Here is a 19,246-nt window from a genome sequence, read left to right on the forward strand (position 1 = left end):
CTGAGGCTCTTCCATCATGTTTACAGCTGGATTTTGCTTGGATGGGTCAATACCAGAGAAATTCCCAGCTGAAATGTGCTTATTTTTGTAACAAAGAGTGTGTTTCTGTAACAGAGCTGGCACAGCTGAATGTGGATGATATGAGAGCCTATAGCTGGGGTACTCCAAGGGCCATTGGTCCTGCTTCAGCAGAAAGGTCTTCTCAGGCCAGCTGACACATCCTGAAAGAACTTCCCCAAGGGGATGGGGTCTCACATGCCCCCTGCCAACTTCCCACAGCTGGGAGATGCTGCTGCTGATGGCAGCGGAGTTTTACCAAGCAGTAGAAATCATAAGGAGCTGAGATTTTGGCCTGTGCGTGTTCCCAGCTTCTGGGAGCAGCCCAGCTCCAGCTCCTTCCATCTCCTCTCCCATTGCAGGTCCCTCCTTCCAACGACCCAGTGGTCAATGCAACGTGCAGAGATGATGTTGAGTTTGACTGTGGTTCTGCTGGGGACGTGGACCTTGGGGAGTAAGTACAGTTTCAGAGAAGGGGACCAAAAGGGAGATGCTGGATAGCTGATGCCCCTCAGGGGAGTTTCCTCTATCCCTTGGGGCATCATATCAGAGTAACCTGGTCCAGTGGAAGGTGTCCCTGCCCATGTCAGGGCAAATGGAACTAGATGATGTTTGTGGTCCCTCCCAACCCAAACCATCCTGGTAATCTATGTTTTTATGATGCAGTTTGTGAGGAGATAAGAAGAAATGGATCAAAATGCAGGTTGGGAGACTCCCCTACTGCAGTTTAGATATATAAATAGTAGTGGCACCTCCTTGATAGTACTACAGTAAAAGCAAAAAAAATTAACATAAAAGTTAACTGATCCTGAAACACAAGCATAACTCCATTGTCAAGGTCTTTCCTTGACTCACACAGACATTGTGGGAGTCAGAAATAAGGAGAGACTTCTTCTGGTCCAGTGAGAGAGGAGGAGAGGACGGTCCTTTGGGAATAGACTTGTGGTGGCCACAAATTGATCTGGGGACATCAGGACCACAGGCATGAATTTCTAGTTTTAGATATTATCCCTCAAAAGGAGTGAAAAACTTGTCTAAAAAACTGTTTGTATGGAAAATCTCAGAAAGAATATGGGAAAATATCATGATACAAATATGATTCTTTAGTGTAGTTCATTTCACACTTCCTTTTTCACTGCTCACTGAGTACATCCGATCTCTTCCAGGAGCCCAGAACATCACCTGGGAGGTCCAGCGCTACGACGGCTGGTACAACAACCTTCTGCACCACAGCCGTGGCTCTGTGGGTGAGTGCCAGGCCTGGGGAGGGGACAGTGGGACAGGGTGAGGGGAGCTGGCACATTGGCATCTGAGTTGCTTTATGGCTGAGAAAAGAAACCCTTTCTGACTTCAGCCTGAACCAGGCAGGTGAGCAGGCAATGCCACTTCCTGTGGCCCTGAGGTCCCTTGATGCACCTGAGAGCCCTGTTAGAGCAGCCTGGAGGGGACAGACAGCGCAGTTTGTCTCAAATGTCCTGTCATTGCCACTTTTAGCTGCTGCCCAGGCACCATCTGCAGGTTGGATCAGTCCCATGGAAAAGCTGTGCCTTTATGAGGCTGCTCAAAATGTCCAAGGCAGGGAGGATGCAACTCTTCCCAGCAGGTGTTTCAGTGATAGTCAGGGAGCCCAGAGCTGCAAAAAGCCATCTTTAGCCAAAATGGGCATGGAGTTTAAGCAGGATTCAACAGAAGGGTAGAGGCAGAAGAGTTCATGGGCCGGGATCCTGGACCTACTAATTTTCTGCCCTGCACAGGGCAGATACCATCTATTGGTCTGTACTAGGTGAGGCATTAGAGATTTCCCTCTGGCAGTGGTGAACTGCTTCCTCATGCCAGGGTCTCAACTCTAGGAAATGACCCTGAGCCAGTGACCAGGGCAGATCAAGCAGGATCTTATCTAAAATATTCAAGATTCTGAATTATCTTTAATGCAGCCCAGATTAGTTACTGATCTGGTGATAAGATGATACAATTGCACAGCTTCCTTTGAGTCCAAATGGCTTTATAACATGATATGTTATAAACCAATCCTCTGGTTACACCAAAGCCTGACAGAGAAAACCAGCAGGTCCCTGGCAGAGCAGATCTCCCTCTTCCAGAGCAGACAGATCAGACTTTAACTTTTCAAAACCAACCTATGGGAACTAAGCCCCAAACTAAGGCAGGAATTCAGGATTTCCTCAGTTCTGGGGAACTCCAGCAAATGAAACCCACCATACTGGTGAGGAGCCGTTCAAAATTAACTCATTCTTCAGTGAGAAACAACCTCTTGCCTCTGGGCTTTTCAATTTTGGGACTGGCAGTGGGTGCAAAGTTTCTCTCTTAACTTCTCATCTGTCTTACTGCTTCTCTGGCTGTTCCCTCTCCTATTCCTTACGGTGCTGGCAAAACCCACACTTGTGTAGGGTTGCATAATCAACATGGGGCAGCTCAACATCACTCCAGTTGCCCACTGGAGCACCACTCCAGACCTCCAGGAGGCAACAGGCATGCACATGGACAAGCGAAGGACAGCTGGAAGAGAGGGAGATGGAGATCTCCCTGGTTTTAAGAGTACTGACCCCAGTGTTGCAAGAAGTTTTGGGTGGGGGCACCAAAGCTTGCATGTCCTTTGCCTCTATGAGCATCTATGCCAGCCTCTGCTCTCTCCTGGGATTCTTGCAGGTGTCCTCTTGCTGTGCCTCCTGTTGGGTACCACCTGGGCCCATTCCATGTTGTTTTGGTGCTGCAGGTGCTCGGCTGCTGCGTCTCCTGCCGGCCAACTTCGCCGACGGCGTCTACCAGGCGCTGCAGGAGCCCCGTGTGCCCAACGCTCGCCAGCTCAGCACCGCAGTGGCACGAGGCCCCTCCGGGCTGCCCTCACTCAGGAACACGACCGTGCTGGCTGTCTTCTTTGGTAAGACCTGGGGCCTGGTACCAGCTGGAAAAATGCTGGTTTGCATGGAAAAATGTTGGTTTCTCACACACCCAAGGTCACACGTTGGAGCGCTCCTCACACACCCCTCCAGAGCAGGCCTACACGGGAAAGACAAAGCATTGGGTCCATCGTCCCAAAGTAGTGTCCAGTCAGAAGACAGTGGCTTTTCGATGGCCTCTGGCAGTTGACCCAAGTACTGATATTTGTTGTTTGAGAACTTCCTCTTTTGTTTTAGTGGGGGAGTTGCCCCATTGCAAAATGCCTGATGGATGTGATAAGGCTGTGCTGGGAGTGATTGTTGGCCTGAACTGCAAGTCAGAGCAGTGGGGTCTTGGGTCTCCAAGCCCAGGGACGCCTGTCTCTGGAAAATCGCAGAATCCCAGAATGATTTGAGTTGTAAGAGACCTTAAAGGTCATCTTGTTCCACTAAACCAGGTTGCTCCAAGCCCTGTCCAACCTGGCCTTGAACACTCTTGCTGCACATGGTAGTCCCCTCAGCCCACCTACAACTCAGCTGCCCACCCTCATGTCCTGCTCCAGGTGCTGGTGGCAGCTGTCCTGGCTGCTGACCATGCCTGTGTCTCTGTCAGGTTTCCATGTGCTCCTGGACATCCTGGAGACAGAGAAACCCGGCTGCCCTGCTGAGTTTCTCAACATCTACATCCCCCCCGGAGACCCAGTGTTTGACCCTGCTGGCACTGGAGATGTGGTCCTGCCCTTCCAGCGCATCCGCTGGGCTGTGGAGACAGGGCAGAGCCCCAACAGCCCCCGGGAACAGGTAAGTGTGGTTTTCTTTGCCCTTCGCCCAACATCGGGGGGTGCAGCAGCCAAGGGAGTTTGCAAAACTCAGATGAGAGCACCACTGTTTCCTTAAAAATATACATCTCTCAAGTGTTTGAACCAATGAAATGAAACCAAAGTCACGAAGTCCAAGATTCACATTGAGTGACACTGGTGGTTGCCTGAGGTCAAAGTTTTCCTTGGAAAAGGAAAACATAATTAGGTCAGTTAATCATGCAAGATTGTTTTAAGCATGAACTCTTATCTTTAATAACATATCACAAAGCTGAGCCGGCACTGCATATAAAGTTGTAAAGCTTCCCTGAATTTCAGTAATTTTGGAAAAAAATCCAGGTTTTCCCCCAATTTCTCTGAATTTTGCTGTGCTGTTTGTGTTCCCAAGATTTCTTTCATGCTGGAAAGCTTCCCAGCCAAAATCACTGGAGCGAAATACCCTCCTGAACCTTTCACGTGACAAACCATGATGAGACCAGTTTAGCAAGTCATGTTTTTAGCAGCACTTAAAACCCTAGAAAAATGAAAACTCCAGCGTATTTTCAGAATAAAAAGGATGGTTTTATGCAAACGTTTGGCAGAGGAGATACTCAACATGCTGCCAGGACAGCCAGACTCCCTGCTGCGAGGACAGAGGAGACAGCTCTTTTGCTCCCGGTTTCCCCAGAGATGGGTTTAGTCCTCTTCCAGCACACACAGGGATTCACGGATGTTTGCTTCTGGTATAGCAAAAATAACTGGGGAAAAAAACCCCAAAATGTACTTATGAAAAGTCTGGACCTTGTCTTTTCTGGTACCTTGCACTAATTCCTGAAGTGTGCAGAGAGATTGTTGTGTTTGCATCCTGAGAGCTCTTGTTAAAACAGGGGATGGGGCGGCTGCTTTGCAAGAACAAAAAAGCCAGGCTGGGGCTTTTCACACCTCTTTTTTGCACCTTTCTGCTGAAACCCCGGCACCTGTTAACGCCTGTTCCCTCTGCCTGCCCTAGACCAACGGGGTGACGGGCTGGCTGGACGGCAGCTCCATCTACGGCCCCTCGCATTCCTGGAGCGACGCCCTGAGGAGCTTCTCGGGGGGACAGTTGGCGTCGGGGCCTGTCAGACACCTCCCGAGGCAGACAGACGGGAGGGTCCCCATGTGGAAGGCGATCGATCCATCCACGGGACAGGGTGGTCTCGAAGGCATCTATGGTAATGGTGGTATTCCCAATGTTTTTTCACCTGTTTTATCCATCCCTGACTGTGAGCAGGAGGTCCCTGGAGCTGAGCCCAGAGTGAAAGGGCGGGGGGTACAGCGGGAGAGGACATGTGGGTCAGGAGGGCTGTGGGAGAGCAGGCGGCTTCCCAGCCCAAGGGGAAGAAGGTGTGTGCCCCAGTGAAGACATCCCAGCAAGGACACCCCATAAACTCCAGATGCCACATGCCCAGGAGGCAACAGGTCAGAAACTAGCAGGTGCGGGTCACTCTGATCCCAGGAGATCTCCTCTGGGGAAAGGGGTTGCCGCTGATACAAACCTGCTCAGCTTGCTTTGAGTTCCTCACCTGCCCAACCTTTGACCCATGCTGGGGGGCCAGTCCTGCTACTCACTCGCTCAGGCTCCTGGTCTCCCTGGGGAGGGAGGAAGGGTGAGGAGATGAGGGGACACTGGGCTGCAGCCACAGAGTTGGGAGTGCTTCTTCAGCCATGGGCAAAGCTAGACCCAGTGGTGACATCCCCCACTGAAGGTCCTGGTGGCTCTTGCAGACCTGGGAAGCGCCTGGGGAAATGAGAACCCCTTCCTGCAGGCTGAGAGCATCGCCTGGTTTCGGTACCACAACCACCTGGCCACAGCGCTGGCCCAGCAGCACCCCACCTGGTCTGATGAGGATCTCTTCCAGCACACTCGCAAGAGGGTCATTGCCACTTTCCAGGTGAGGGGTGGGACCCCCCCCCCAGCTCTGCTGGGACCCCCAACATCCTCCCTGGTGTTGGCCCTGACCCAGCCCCTCTGTTCCCTAGAGCATCGTTCTGTACGAGTGGCTGCCGACCCTGCTGGGGTCAGACATCCCAGAGTACAAAGGTGAGGAGTACGACAGGAAATAGAGTGTGAGAAGGAGGGGGGGGGGGACCGGGGAGGTGGGGGATGAGGTGGGAGAGGGAGCTTGGCCCCTTTCTCCTCCAGTCTGGCTGCTGCCTCCCAGGTTACCAGCAGCACCTGGACCCCAGCCTCTCGCCAGAGTTCGTGGCAGCTGCGGCGCAATTCCTGGCCACCATGGTGCCACCGGGCATTTATAAGAGGTAGGAGCAGCCTGGCAGGGCTGTGGGAATGCAGTGCCCCTGCCAGGGAAGGGGATGCCCAAGCTGGGGTGGTAGCTGGCGATGGTGCCTGCCCCTTCCCATGTCCTGCTCTTGGCTTGGACAGGCAACCCCTGTCAGCCCTGGGCAGCTGTGGCTAGGGCTGTAGGTCCAGCCCTTCTCTGCTCTTCCAGAGACAGCGAATGCCGGTTCCAGAACGTGTCTGGCCCTAGTGGCTCATTCCCAGCAGTGCGGCTCTGCAACAGCTACTGGAGCAGAGAGGTACAGGAAAGGGATTGCAGGATTCCTGAGGATGTGGGAGGCTGGCTGGGAAGGGGCTCTATTTTATGGAGGACGCCACAAAGGAAATTAGGTGCAGAGCATGACAGTCAGCCCAGGGTGTGAGATCCTCCCCATCCAGCATCCCCAGATGCCTCCTTCAGCTGCGTCAGGCTCAGACCTCAAGGTTGAGCTGACGTAGAGGAAATGAGCCTGGAAGAATTCCCTGATCCCCCTACATCCAGGATCTGCACCCCTGTGGGGTGTATGGGGCTACCTGCCATCCTTGATCATTTAAGGAATCACCTGTTCTTCTCATCTCCCCTCAGAGGCCAGGGCTGCAGCAGGCAGAGGATGTGGACAACCTCCTGCTGGGGATGAGCTCACAGATTGCAGAGAGGGAGGACAACATTGTCGTGGAAGATCTCCAAGGTCTGTACTGCAGCTGCTCATCAATGGGGGACCCTCACTCCTGAGGCTGTGCAGGGAGTGAGTCCCATTGTCATCATCAGCAGCACCCAACCAAACAATGCTTCAGCTTCAGCCTTGTTAATGGAGGTGCAGAGAAGCCACAGGATGTGTTAAGCATGTCCATGGGACCATTTTGGCAAGGGTGTGGAGATGATATCTGTGTTCAGCACAGCCCAAGGCAGAGGCACAAGGCCAGCCCAGCAGCTATAGCTCCTCTGGTTCGGCCTTACCATCACCATGGCTTCAAATCCACACACAGATTACTGGTATGGGCCCCTGAAGTACTCCCGCACTGACTATGTGGCCAGCTGGATCCAGCGTGGGCGAGACCTTGGCCTGCCAACCTATAACCAAGCCCAGGAGCGATTTGGGTTGAAACCTCTCCAGAACTGGTCAAACCTTGCACCACACCTGGAGCCACAGGTAACAGGGAGGTGGCCTGGGCACCGAATGTATGTGGGTCAGAGAATGTTGGGACATTCCAGGCAGGAACTGAATTCTGCAGCATAATAGGAAGAGGAAATGCATGCTCTGCCCTATCTGACTTCCATGCCTGTAGAGTTGTTGCATTGGGATAACTGTGTAATTACATGGCATGAATAAATCATCCTGCCCTGGTGCTAAGCTCCTGTGCCACTGGGCACCATGCTCCTCCCAGAGCTGAGATGCCCTGGAAGTGATGCTTAGTTATTCAAGTCCAAGCCATGAGCTCCAGGCTGTGTGGGGCTCAGCACCTTCCCAGCCCACAGATGTGTGATGCCTGGGAAATGCACATCCCTTGCTTCTCCTGAGGCCTGCCAAGACTTTCTGGTGCCCTGGCAGAATTCCCGATGCTCACACGTGTGCGGTGGGTGTTTCTCACCAGGTCCTGCAAAAGGTCGCTGCCCTGTATGCCAATGACATGGCTGGGCTGGAGCTGCTCCCTGGAGGCATGTTGGAGGCTGATGGCTCCCTCTTCAGCACCATCATCCTGGAGCAGTTTGTACGCCTGCGTGACAGTGACAGGTTTTGGTTCGAAAACACCAAGAATGGGTAAAGGCCTCTTCCCTATCTGGCTGCTGCCCACTGCTCTGCAAGCCCCAGTAGTGCAGGGAAACTGGAGCTGAAGGAAAAAGCATCCTCCAGCTTTCTCAGTTCCCTCCTGTTGCTGGGCAGTAACACCCAGGGCCACCCCTTGTCCCCATGTCCTTTTCCACAGGCTCTTCACAGAGGAGGAAATCAAGGAAATCCGTAACACTACCTTTCACGACGTCCTGGCTGCTGTCACCTACGCCAACTCCACAGACATCCAGACTCACGTGTTCACCTGGAGAAAGGGTGAGTGCAGGAGCAAATGGCTCCAGCAAGGCAGTGAGGGAAGCAGAGCCATCCTGGTGACAGAGCCAGTGAGTGACTCAGTGACACTGGGAACACATTGGGGTTGTTGCCTGATGTGACCCTAAGCCAGCAAAATGGGTACAAAATGCAAGGGTTGCTTGTGAGCAAGACATTGATGCAGTGATGCAGATGTGAAAGAGGACTGAAGTCCAGGCATGACCCCAAGGTGAAAAGGCATAGAATCATAGAATCAAGTGGGTTGGAAAAGACCTCTGAGATCATCAAGTCCAACCCTTGATCCAACACCACCATGGTTACTAGACCATGGCATGGTACTCTGTTTGGCAATATGCCTTTTCCTCTCGGAGTCTTGCCACACCCCTCCCATTTACTGTAAGCATTTCATCTGGGTCGTGTTCCAGCCCTTGTAAGGTGTTTTTGTTTCCTTGGTATGCACTCCATGTAATTGCACCAGGAGAACTCCCTGGATTTGCACTGTCTGGATGAGCAGAGGCTCTGAGCCCAAATTTTCCATGGTCCAGGGTGCTTCTTGCTCAGACCATCCCGTTGGGGGAGTGATGGTGCTGAACTCACAGAGCTCTTGAGTCCAGTTCTGCACTTGGTTTGTTGTGGCAGGCAAAGGTTCAACCCAAAACCAAAGGCTCTACCCAGTGTCTGGAGTTTAACTCAAGCATCCCAATTTTGAAGGGCTCCCTGGGTGACTCAGCCATGAGCCCCATTCACACTTTAGCACAGAGGTTCCTGGGGGTGATGGAGGTGAGATGGGTAAAAGGTTGGTGACACTCACAGGCTGTCTCCCCCTTGCAGGGGACCAGTGCCCCCAGCCCCAGCAGCTGACAGCTCAACACTTGGCCAACTGCACTCCCATGGTGGTGCTGGACTACTTTGCAGGCAGCGGTGCAGGCTTTGGGATCATCATCGTTGTCCTCTGCTGTCTGCCTTTGGGTTTGTCTCCATTTCCTTATCCTTATTCTCTTCCACCTCTCCACCAGAGAAAAGGGCTGAGTGCCCATGGACCAAGCACCTCCCAGCAGGAGCTGCTGAGTCCTGGTCGCTCCCTTGGTCCTTGAGCTGGCAGGGTCCTTGGGCACCAGGAGGGAGCCAAAAGTGGGAAGGAGCTTTGTGATATCTCACATCTCCTTCTCCTGTGTGTCCCCAGTGACTCTCTTTGTTGCCTGGATCGTTGCTGCTTTCCGCAAGAGAGATTTCAAGAAGCTGCAGAAGCAGCAGAGCACCAGAGTGCGCGCGAAGGTGACCGGCGAGGCCACACACGGTGAGGTGGCACTGCCAACCCTGTGACAGTGTCTGGTGATGCTGCTGGAGTCAGGGCACACAATGAGGCAGGGCTGGGCTGGGGCTTATATCCAGATGGGATGTAAGGAGGAACTGTTTCCCTAGGATGGTCAAGCAGTGGAGCAGGGAGCCCAGAGGGCTTGGTAGCCCATCCTATCCAAGACCTGACCAGATAAATCCTTGAGCAGACTGACCTGTGGCTGGTCCTACTTTGGGCAGGAGATTGGGCAAGGGACCCTTCCAACCCGAGTCCCCTCCAACCTGAGTCATCATATGACCCTCTAACACCTTGCCTGAAGGAAACCCATGTAAAGCAATTGCACCAGTAGCTCCAGGACAGGGACTGTATCTCCTTGCTCTGGGTACTGGAAAAATCCTGCCTCCCTGCTCTGTAGTTTGTACTCCTCCTGTGGCCGTGTGCTTGAGCTGTGCAGTTGGGAGATCATCATTATTCCTTTAAGATGTGCCTGGTGGTGAAATCTCTCCCAAACTGCATTTGGGTGAAGGAGGTGCTGGCATGAGTAGGAGCCTGGGTGCCCCTTTCCAGCTGAGTCCTGTGCTCTCTCCCATCAGCCATGGAGTGGCACGGCCCCAAGACAGACAGCTGTCCTGTCTACATCCAGCTCCAAGCTGACAAAGTGCTCAAAGTGCTGGATGGAAGAGGGTCTCTGATGCGGAGCATCAACCTGAAAGCCTACCAAAGGGTGGAGGTGATCCTCTCCAACAACAAAGGGAACAAAGCTCTGCTCCTGAAGAGCCCCAAGGAGTATGACCTGGTGAGTACCATGGTGCCTGGGGTATTTCACCTTTCTCTAGACCCTCCACAGTCCTCTGCACCACTCGGTCAGGGCACTGGGAACAGTGTACGTCCTTGAAGGATGGCTGTGGCCTCCTGAAAACCACCAGGTCCAGCTCATACCATGAGCTGAGCCTCTGATGATCATAGCCAATCGGTGGGGTCCTTTGCAGGTGCTGCTCTTCTGCGAGGAGGCCGAGAGGAGCAGCTTTGTTGAAAAGCTACAAAACTACTTGAATGAGAACGGGCTCTACCTGCATCTGTCTGAGACGAAGGAGCAGAACCTTATGAAATGGGCAGTCACTCAGGAGCAGAGAAAACAAATTCTGGAGATTTTCTTCAGGCACCTGTTTGCTCAGGTGTGTAGAGGTGTGGCAGGCTCTGGTGCCTGGAAGAAGGTATTTCTGTACTGATTAAGCAATGAATGCTGGTGCTGTTGCTCTCCATAAGAGCTGGTAAGCCACATACAAGGAAGCTGCTAACACTTCCAGGACCAAGGGACATTTTCCTTTACGGAAGACAAAGGAGATCTGCTGCAGTGATATAAGCGTCTAAAGTTGCAAAGAGGCTTTTGGATGATGTAACTGAATGGTCAGGGGTATGCAGTGTGAAAGTCACATTGTGTAGGAGAGATACGGGACTTTCCCCATGGTATTTGTCATGAGTTTTGTGCCAGGGAAGCCACCAGTCTCTGTGCAATAGGTCAGGAAGTAAACAAGAACCGGTACTCACAGTATTTCTTTTGTGGGACACAACCTGCAGGTGCTGGAAATTGACAGGTCCGATGCAGGAGAGCTCAACTTCAAATCTTCACAGAAGGCAAGGGAGTCTCTGACGTGTGAGCTGAGCAGGGCTGAGTTTGCCGAGGCCCTGGGGCTCAAGGCCCACTCCATGTTTGTGGACTCCATGTTCTCCCTGGCTGACAAAGATGGCAACGGCTACATCTCCTTCCGGGAGTTCCTGGACATCTTGGTGGTCTTCATGAAAGGTGGGAGCTGGGGCTGGTTGGTGACTCCATCTGTTATCCTTAGTCCCATCTCTAAGCTCTGACAGAGTGAAGGACAAGGTCCATCCAGCAGGTCAGTCTGCAGACACTGCTACAGATTAAAATTCCCTTCACTTAGGACAAGCTCAACTTGAGTTATGAGGCAGTGACCATGTAATTGTGTTTTCTGGAAGACTGTTAATGAGGGGAGATACTTTCCACCACCACAGACACATTTGCCCTGTCTCCTGAAGGGACCACACATCCCGTCCTTGAGAGATCATAGTAACTATATTTGACACCTGAATCTCCCTAAATGACCACCAGAAAGCTGGATTCATAGATGGAGGCGTTAAATGTCAGATTCAATCAAAACATCTTCCAGAAAATCATTGCTGTGTAAAAGCACATTTTGACTTCTCAAAATAATGCCCAAGAACGTATATCTACCCAATGATTCACCTTGCACTTGAGAAAGTCAGTGGAAGGGTGAGACTTCACTGCTGCAGGTCCATGTGCTCAAAGACAGTGTTTGAAAGCATCTTTGTTAATGAAAATGTGATCTTTTTCTTACTTCACCTCTCTCTCTCCCCACTAGGGTCCCCAGAGGAGAAATCCCAGGTGATGTTCAGGATGTATGACATCGATGAGAATGGGTTCCTCTCCAAGGAGGAGTTTCTGAGGATGGTCAGGTACTTCTCCTCTCTTGATATGTTTTCACAATATCAATAGACACACACGTCTTCAAAAGCAGGTCCCAGTTTCTGTGATTCAGTCCCTAAGAAGCTCATGGGCTCAACACTCACAACCACTCCCACATAACTCTGCCATGTTATTTGAACTGATTAACTGATGTTCCCGTCTCCCCTACTTGCTCCAGGTCCTTCATTGAGATCTCCAACAACTGCCTGTCAAGAGAACAGGCAGAGCAGGTGACTGAGTCCATGTTTCGGGCCTCAGGGTTTCAGGACAGGGATGAGCTGACGTGGGAGAATTTCCACTACATGCTGCGGGACCACAACAGCGAGCTTCGTCTCACCCACCTCTGTGTGAAAGGTCAGTGGGCACGAGCACTGGGTCACCCCAGGCCCCCTCAGGGCGGGAGGAAATGGGCAGCACCCACTGGAACTCCCAAATCCTGTCCCATCAATCCCTCCAACCCAACTGCAGTAATGGGGCACCAGCTGTTGCTTCATGTGCAACGTTTGGGTCAGCTCAGAGCTTCTGCCTGCCCATGGGAGAATCCTAATCCTTGTCTTTCATACTCTGAATGGCTGCTTGTCCTTTTGCTCCTCAAAGGTGTCCCTGAGGTGTTCAAGCAAAACCTGCACAACTGTGTCTCCTTCATAAAGAAAGAGCCAAAAGGGTAAGCCCCCCTCCTTGGTCTTGTTTCTGCTATTCCTCCTCTTTCTGCCCCAATGCATATCCCCAGTCCTTCCAACAAATGCTCCCACCAGGTGTTGGCACTTCCAGTGCTGGGGAAGGGGTTTGACCCTGGTGGGAGGTGCACACCAGGCACCGGGGTGGGGCTGCTGCCCTCCTCCCTGGGTACAGCCAAAGGGGAGGAACTGCCCCCTGCAGAGTCCCTGTTGCATCCCCTACATGGGGGTGGGAGTCCTGCCTTGCTTTTCAGAGGGAAGGGTTATGTTGAAGCAAATCCAGCCCACGTGCAATTAAAGTTAACAAACAGATTTATGGGAAAGAGCTGGACACCTTCCCAGCTGAGCCTGAGGTGGGAAGCAGGGAAAAGGGGATAATTTTGCCAAGCCTTTCCTGCAAATAGGGCTTTGGGCTAGACATAGCTCTATTTCCAACAGAACCATCTCAGAGGAGGAGAGAGACCCGAATCTGGACACCGTGAGTCACTACGTGGAACGAGAAGGGCAAGAGCTGAGGAAGAGACCAGGTAGAAAGTGAGTACAGCCTCTCTATGGTGGTGCTTCTGGGGTTCAGGTTCAGCCTGTTTGCTGTTTCTCACGTGCCCTAGTCAGACTGGGCAGCCCTCCAGTCAAATGGCACTGCTGCAAGGAGGCTCCCGCTGGCCAAGGAGCTACAGGAACAGCCCCAACTTGGCAGGGACAGTGTCATAGCTGGGTCTGCGTGATGTGCCTCTACAAAAAAAAAAAAAAATGAAGTGGCCAACTCCAAAGCCTGGGATAGTGGTTTTTAGAGAGGGGTCTTGTCTGACAGTTCCTACCTGTGCTCCTCCATCCCTTGGGATGCTGCTGGGTCACCTGGGCTCTCTGCAAGAGCTGCAGGAGAGACTCTGGTCCTTGCTGCTGTGGCAGCAGCAAGTATTTCTGCAAGAAATCAGTTCAGTTGTTTTTACTGCTGGCAACAATATCTTGGTTTGCCATAATTGCTCCAATTAAGGAAATTGGTCCTCTGCAGAATCATTTGGACAGTTGATTATTACTATGAAAATTATCTCTGGCAGTTCTTATCTATGGTTTTATTTATGAGTCACTGTTTACACATTTGTTATCAGGTTTTACAACCATTAAGGCTTGTAAGGCTGACCTGAGATCACCCTCTGACTTGCGCTCTGCAGGTCACCCCATCACTGATGTGCAGAGGTGGCCACAGCACTTTGGGGAGGCAGCCCCAAATCTGGGCAGCGTGGCCCTGAGCTGGGGAAACCCCGCAGTGACACCAGCCCTCCTGTCTTTGCCAGGGGGAACCAGTACCAGCTGCGCCTGTACACTGAGGCGCAGCGGAAGAGGTACAAGCGGAGCCGAGTTCAGCAGAAGATCCAGGAGTTCAAACGCTTCATTGAGAATTACCGGCGCCACATCGTCTGCGTCATCCTCTTCTCTGCCATCACCGCCGGCGTGTTCATGGAGAGAGCCTACTGTGAGTGCCCACCCAGCCCCGCTGCCCCCCACACAGACTTGGTGCCTCAAAGCTGCTGGTTGTGCTGGGTGTGGTGGGGCATTGCCTGGCACAGCTTTGGGCAACAGTGTCACTCCTCCCCTGGAATAACCAAAGGGTCACTGAGGTTGGAAGGAACCTCTGGAGCGGTCTGGTCCAATGCCCTGCTTAGAGCAAGGCCATTTCCAAAGCTGAATCAGGCTGCTGAAGGCCTTGTCTAAAGAAGGTGCAAAGAGCTCCAAGGCTGGTGATCCCACCACCTCACTGGGCCTGTAGTAGTTTTTGACCATCCTCCCTGTGAAGAGTTTTTATTTTACATCAAACCTGAGCTTTTTCCTGTGAAACTCGTGCTGTTGCCTCACATCCTTCCACTGTGCATCTCTCAGAACAACTTTGGCTCTCCCACCTCTGTACACCCGTGAAGTGGTTGCAGACAGCCACCAGGTCTTCCCTGACCCATCTCCTCCAACCTGAACAAACCCATTTCCCTCAGCCTTTCCCCTAAAATGACATCCTTCAGCCTTCACCCATCCTAGTGGCCTCCACTGGACTCTATTTCAGTTTGTGGAGACCTCTTATATTGGATTCCCCAACTGAGGCCACAGTTTCCAAAGTGCAGTTTCCCAGTGCCCACTAGAGGAGGACAATCCCCTCCCTGGATCTCCAAGGATACCCTTTCACTCAGCAGTTCTGGGGGGTCATGCCCCTTTTCCCACACAGACTTATCCCTGGGAATCTCTTTTTGGTGAAGCCACAAAGGTGGTCGCCCCCTTGTTGCAAGAAAGGTCGTGGCTGGGGACACTGACTACCTCTGCTCTCTCTCCCTAGACTATGCCTTTGCATCCCCCAGCACTGGAATTGCACAGACCACCTTTGTGGGGATCATCATCTCCCGGGGAGCAGCTGCCTCCATCTCCTTCCTGTACTCCTACATCCTGCTTACCATGTGCCGCAACCTCATCACCATCCTGCGGGAGACCTTCCTCAACCACTACATCCCCTTCGATGCCGCTGTCGATTTCCACCGCTGGATTGCCATGGCAGCCCTGATTTTCTCAGGTGAGTGGGCTGCTGGGGGATGTGCCGCCCACAAACCACAGCTAAAGGGCCAGCCCATCACACCATGGCAGGACCAGGCAGAAGCTTGAAGACCCTGTGGAGACGTAGATGCCTTGCACTAGAGACAAGGAGGAATCTCCGGGTCTCTGGGGACATCAACAGGGTCTGACACATCTCCATCCACATCAAGTGATGCTTCTTTCTCCCTATTTTTGTCTCTCACAGTGCTCCACACTGCAGGTCATGTAGTGAATGTCTATATCTTCTCAGTCACACCTCTCAGCGTGCTGTCCTGTCTCTTCTCCAATGTCTTCACAAATGATGGGTAGGTGGGATTTAGAGCAGAGGCCAGACAGAGTGTCCTGGGCACAGATAGGAATGAAAATGGAAACCAAGAGTTCATTCTGGTCACTCCATCGTGCAATCTCTTGTCTCTCTCCAGGTCACAGCTCCCACAGAAGTATTACTGGTGGTTCTTCCAGACTGTTCCAGGTGAGAACACCTAGCAGATAGACCTGCACACCTTTGTGTGGATGGGCAGCTCTCTGTTCAGCCCAGGGAGAGCCCCTATGGAACTGCTTTGTTCCCCCTAGGACCTTCCAACCTTTCTTCTCACAGGTATGACAGGAGTGTTGCTGCTTGTGGTCCTTGCTGTGATGTATGTGTTCGCCACCTACCACTTCCGACGCGTCAGCTTCCAGGGCTTCTGGATCACCCACCACCTCTATGTGCTGCTCTATGTCCTGGTAAAGGATTTGGGCTGGGAGGGAGGGGTGGTGCCAGTGCACTGCAAGCTTGTGGCTTGAGTCAGTGCAGCTGATGAGATCGAATAGATGGGACGGTTGCAAGGGAGCTGGTGGTCCCACTCCTGCTTCCCTGCTGCTGCTGAGCTGCCACTAGATTAGCCCTGGGGCAATGGCTTGCCCTGTTAATGGGTTCTGCTCCCTGCCCAGGTCATCATCCACGGCAGCTACGCGCTGATCCAGCAGCCTCGTTTCTACATCTACTTCATCGTCCCAGCTCTCATCTACAGCGCGGACAAGCTGCTCAGCCTGAGCAGGAAGAAGGTGGAGATCAGCGTGGTGAAAGCCGAACTCCTGCCCTCAGGTACCACGACATCCCTGGCCACAGGGCACCAGCCCACCCCAGGCTCTTTGCAAGAGCATCAGGGGTTGCAGCGATGCAGGAGCCTCCACCTCTCAACATCTCCACCTTACCAGAGCCACCATCCCCATCTCCCCACAGGTGTCACCCACCTCCAGTTCCAGCGGCCCCAGGATTTTGACTACAAGTCCGGGCAGTGGGTGCGCATCGCCTGCGTGGCCCTGGGCACCACAGAGTACCACCCCTTCACCCTCACCTCGGCACCACACGAGGACACGCTGAGCCTGCACATCCGTGCCGTGGGGCCCTGGACCACTCGCCTGCGGGAGCTCTACTCCCCAGAGAGCCTGGCCCTCATCGGCAAGCTGCCCAAGGTGAGCCCTGCACAGGGACATCTGAGCCCAAGAGCATCTCAGCAAGGGGTTGTGCCAAGCCTGAGGTGCTTCTCCAGCCCTGAGGACAACCAAGACCTGGGCAAGCAGAGATGGGAGATGCTCTGCTAATGGCTGACTCCCTTCCAGCTCTACCTGGACGGGCCCTTCGGAGAGGGCCACCAGGAGTGGAACAAATTTGAGGTGTCAGTGCTGGTGGGAGGAGGCATTGGGGTGACACCCTTCGCATCCATCCTCAAGGACCTGGTCTTTAAGTCATCCATAAACTCCAAGCTGCTGTGTAAGAAGGTAAGAGGAAGCATCTGAAAGACAAGCCCTCCCAAGATGCTTCCTGCTGCTTCTGGCCTCTTTGGAGGTAAAATCCTCCAGGGAGCCCACGGACTTGCATAAGGGTGCTGGCCCCACTCTGAACCTCATCCTCATGGGCCACAGATCTACTTCATCTGGGTGACACGCACGCAGCGGCAGTTTGAGTGGCTGACAGACATCATCCGGGAGGTGGAAGAGTCAGACAGGAACAACTTGGTCTCTGTGCACATCTACATCACGCAGCTGGCCGAGAAGTTCGATCTGCGCACCACCATGCTGGTGAGCCTTGCCCCCCCACTGGAGAGGCTGCTGTGCCGTGCCAGGCCATGCCAGGCCGTGCAGGGCCATCTGACATGCACCGATCTTTCTTCCAGTACATCTGTGAGCGGCACTTCCAGAAGGTGCTGAACAAGAGCCTGTTCACGGGGCTGCGCTCCATCACCCACTTTGGGCGCCCTCCCTTTGTACCCTTCTTCAACTCACTGCAGGAGGTGCACCCTGAGGTCAGTGTCTGGCTGGGGACAGGGCACAGGAGGAGGTGCATGCACTGGCCAGTGGAGGACTTGTCCCAGCTTGTCCCCAAGGTCCTGGAGAGCTTGGTGGGATCTGCACCAAGGACAGGGCAGAAGGGGCATGGATCCTGCTTTCCCTCTGGAGCCAGGTTGAGCTGCAAGAGTCAGCAGTTTCCCCATGCTAGCCAAACACCCCCTGCTATTGCAGGACCCGGGCTGCAAACAGGTCTTGGGGCTCCCATCCTTCCTCCACTGCCCTCACAGCCTCCACAGCCACCAGATTTAACAGTCCTCACAGAAATGACAGTCTCCCCAAAAGCCTCCAGAGGCTGGGACAGAGAGCACAGCCATGGTCCATGCCCAAAGCTGTTAGAGGGCAAGGGATCGAGGGGGGCTGGACTGCAGGGAGAGCTGGTGTTCCTGGGTCTGACCCCTTTGGCTTCCCCCCTCCCAGGTGCAGAAGATTGGGGTGTTCAGCTGTGGCCCACCCGGGATGACAAAGAGTGTGGAACAGGCTTGTCGGCAGATGAACAAGAAGGACCAGACCTACTTCGCACATCACTATGAGAATTTCTGACCCTACCCCATGCTTTTCACCCTGGGCTGCAGTCTGGTCCATCCCAGCACCTGGGCAGCAATGCAGTGGGTGGCCATGGTCCTGGGCTCCCACTCACCATCACGCCCCAGAGAAAGCCATCCATGGCAGAGGACACTGAGACCTGCAGAGCTGAGACTGGTGTGCCAGTAAAGCATTGCCATCCCATCATCACCCCACACAGCCCCAGTGTGAACCCCTGAGCCCAGGGCATACTAATACTGTCCACACACTGCTGCAGCCCCATACCCAGGCTTGGGCTGGCATGTCCCAGTCAAAAAACCACAGTGTTTGAGTTAAGCCCAGTTCTGCTACATTAATCCCACAACACAGAGCTTGTGCTCTGCTGTGGGACTCAGGGAATGTCTCTGCCCAGCTTTGGGGAACACCTTGGTGCCTGCACAACCTGAATCCACAGCACTTTGCCCCAAGACCAATGTGGAGCACACATGGGGTGAGGAGCCAAAGAGCTTCCCACCATCTCTCTCCTTGAAAAAGGCTCAGCTTTCCTAATACACTTGTGGGTGCCTGCTTGTTAACTCTCTGAGCCTTTTCTGGGTTTGCAAAGGGCCTTAGTTGTGTTTGCATCGGCTTCTTTCAGCAGCGTCCCTTCGATCAGGGATCACTTGTGCTTTTTTAAGTAATGCCTGGCTTTGCATCGCTGCCTCTCTTGCAGGCTGTGGTTGAGCTTAAATAAAGCTGTTCAAAGTACTAAAACACTTTCTTGCCTCTTGTAGTTGGTTCTTGGTCCCCTGGAGGTTTGCCATACTCATGGCATAGTGCTGGCCTTGCTCCCGGCACAGAGCATTAACTCCAGCTCACTGGGAAATGGGTTAAACTGGAGCGAGTGTCCCCTGCACCCGTGACGTACGTGGGGTCAGAGGTGGGGGATACAGACACAGCCCCCCAGACTGTGCCTCCCCAGACCCATCACACCCCACAATACCCCTGCAGTGGCCATGACCCCAGCAAGACCAGGCATGGGAGCCAATTAGCCAAGGAGTCCAAACAGGCTGAGCCGTGGGAATAGCTCCAGCCCTCCAGATGTTAAACAGTCTCCCAAGAGCACAGGGAGCAAGCTTCCATTTCCCAGTAATAACAGGGTGTTGTGATGGCCACTTGTCCCCCAGGCTGACTATGGGGCTCCCTCCAGCATGGGAGTCAGGATGGCCAGTGGTCCCCCAGCCATGTCAGTGGGG

At 53.3% G+C, this 19,246-nt stretch overlaps 1 protein-coding gene across 1 annotated transcript; it reads left to right on the forward strand.

Moving 5' to 3' along the window:
* The first annotated feature begins 447 nt into the window (after positions 1-447).
* Positions 448-18,660, forward strand: LOC113953963 (dual oxidase 2-like). Its single transcript, XM_027657732.1, has 33 exons — positions 448-511; positions 1,224-1,304; positions 2,789-2,953; positions 3,565-3,752; positions 4,758-4,959; positions 5,513-5,679; positions 5,768-5,828; positions 5,950-6,046; positions 6,238-6,325; positions 6,652-6,754; positions 7,053-7,216; positions 7,659-7,825; positions 7,992-8,110; positions 8,939-9,076; positions 9,291-9,404; positions 9,998-10,200; positions 10,394-10,579; positions 10,983-11,208; positions 11,804-11,897; positions 12,086-12,261; positions 12,505-12,571; positions 13,023-13,118; positions 13,880-14,058; positions 14,905-15,135; positions 15,361-15,460; positions 15,578-15,627; positions 15,754-15,881; positions 16,089-16,242; positions 16,381-16,613; positions 16,761-16,919; positions 17,064-17,219; positions 17,315-17,443; positions 17,907-18,660. The coding sequence occupies exons 1-33, from the start codon at positions 448-450 to the stop codon at positions 18,027-18,029; spliced, it is 4,608 nt and encodes a 1,535-aa protein (XP_027513533.1). The 3' UTR covers positions 18,030-18,660.
* Positions 18,661-19,246: the final 586 nt, after the last annotated feature.

Source organism: Corapipo altera, unplaced genomic scaffold (assembly GCF_003945725.1).
Source record: "Corapipo altera isolate COAL_440 unplaced genomic scaffold, ASM394572v1 308, whole genome shotgun sequence".
Classification (NCBI taxonomy): domain Eukaryota; kingdom Metazoa; phylum Chordata; class Aves; order Passeriformes; family Pipridae; genus Corapipo; species Corapipo altera.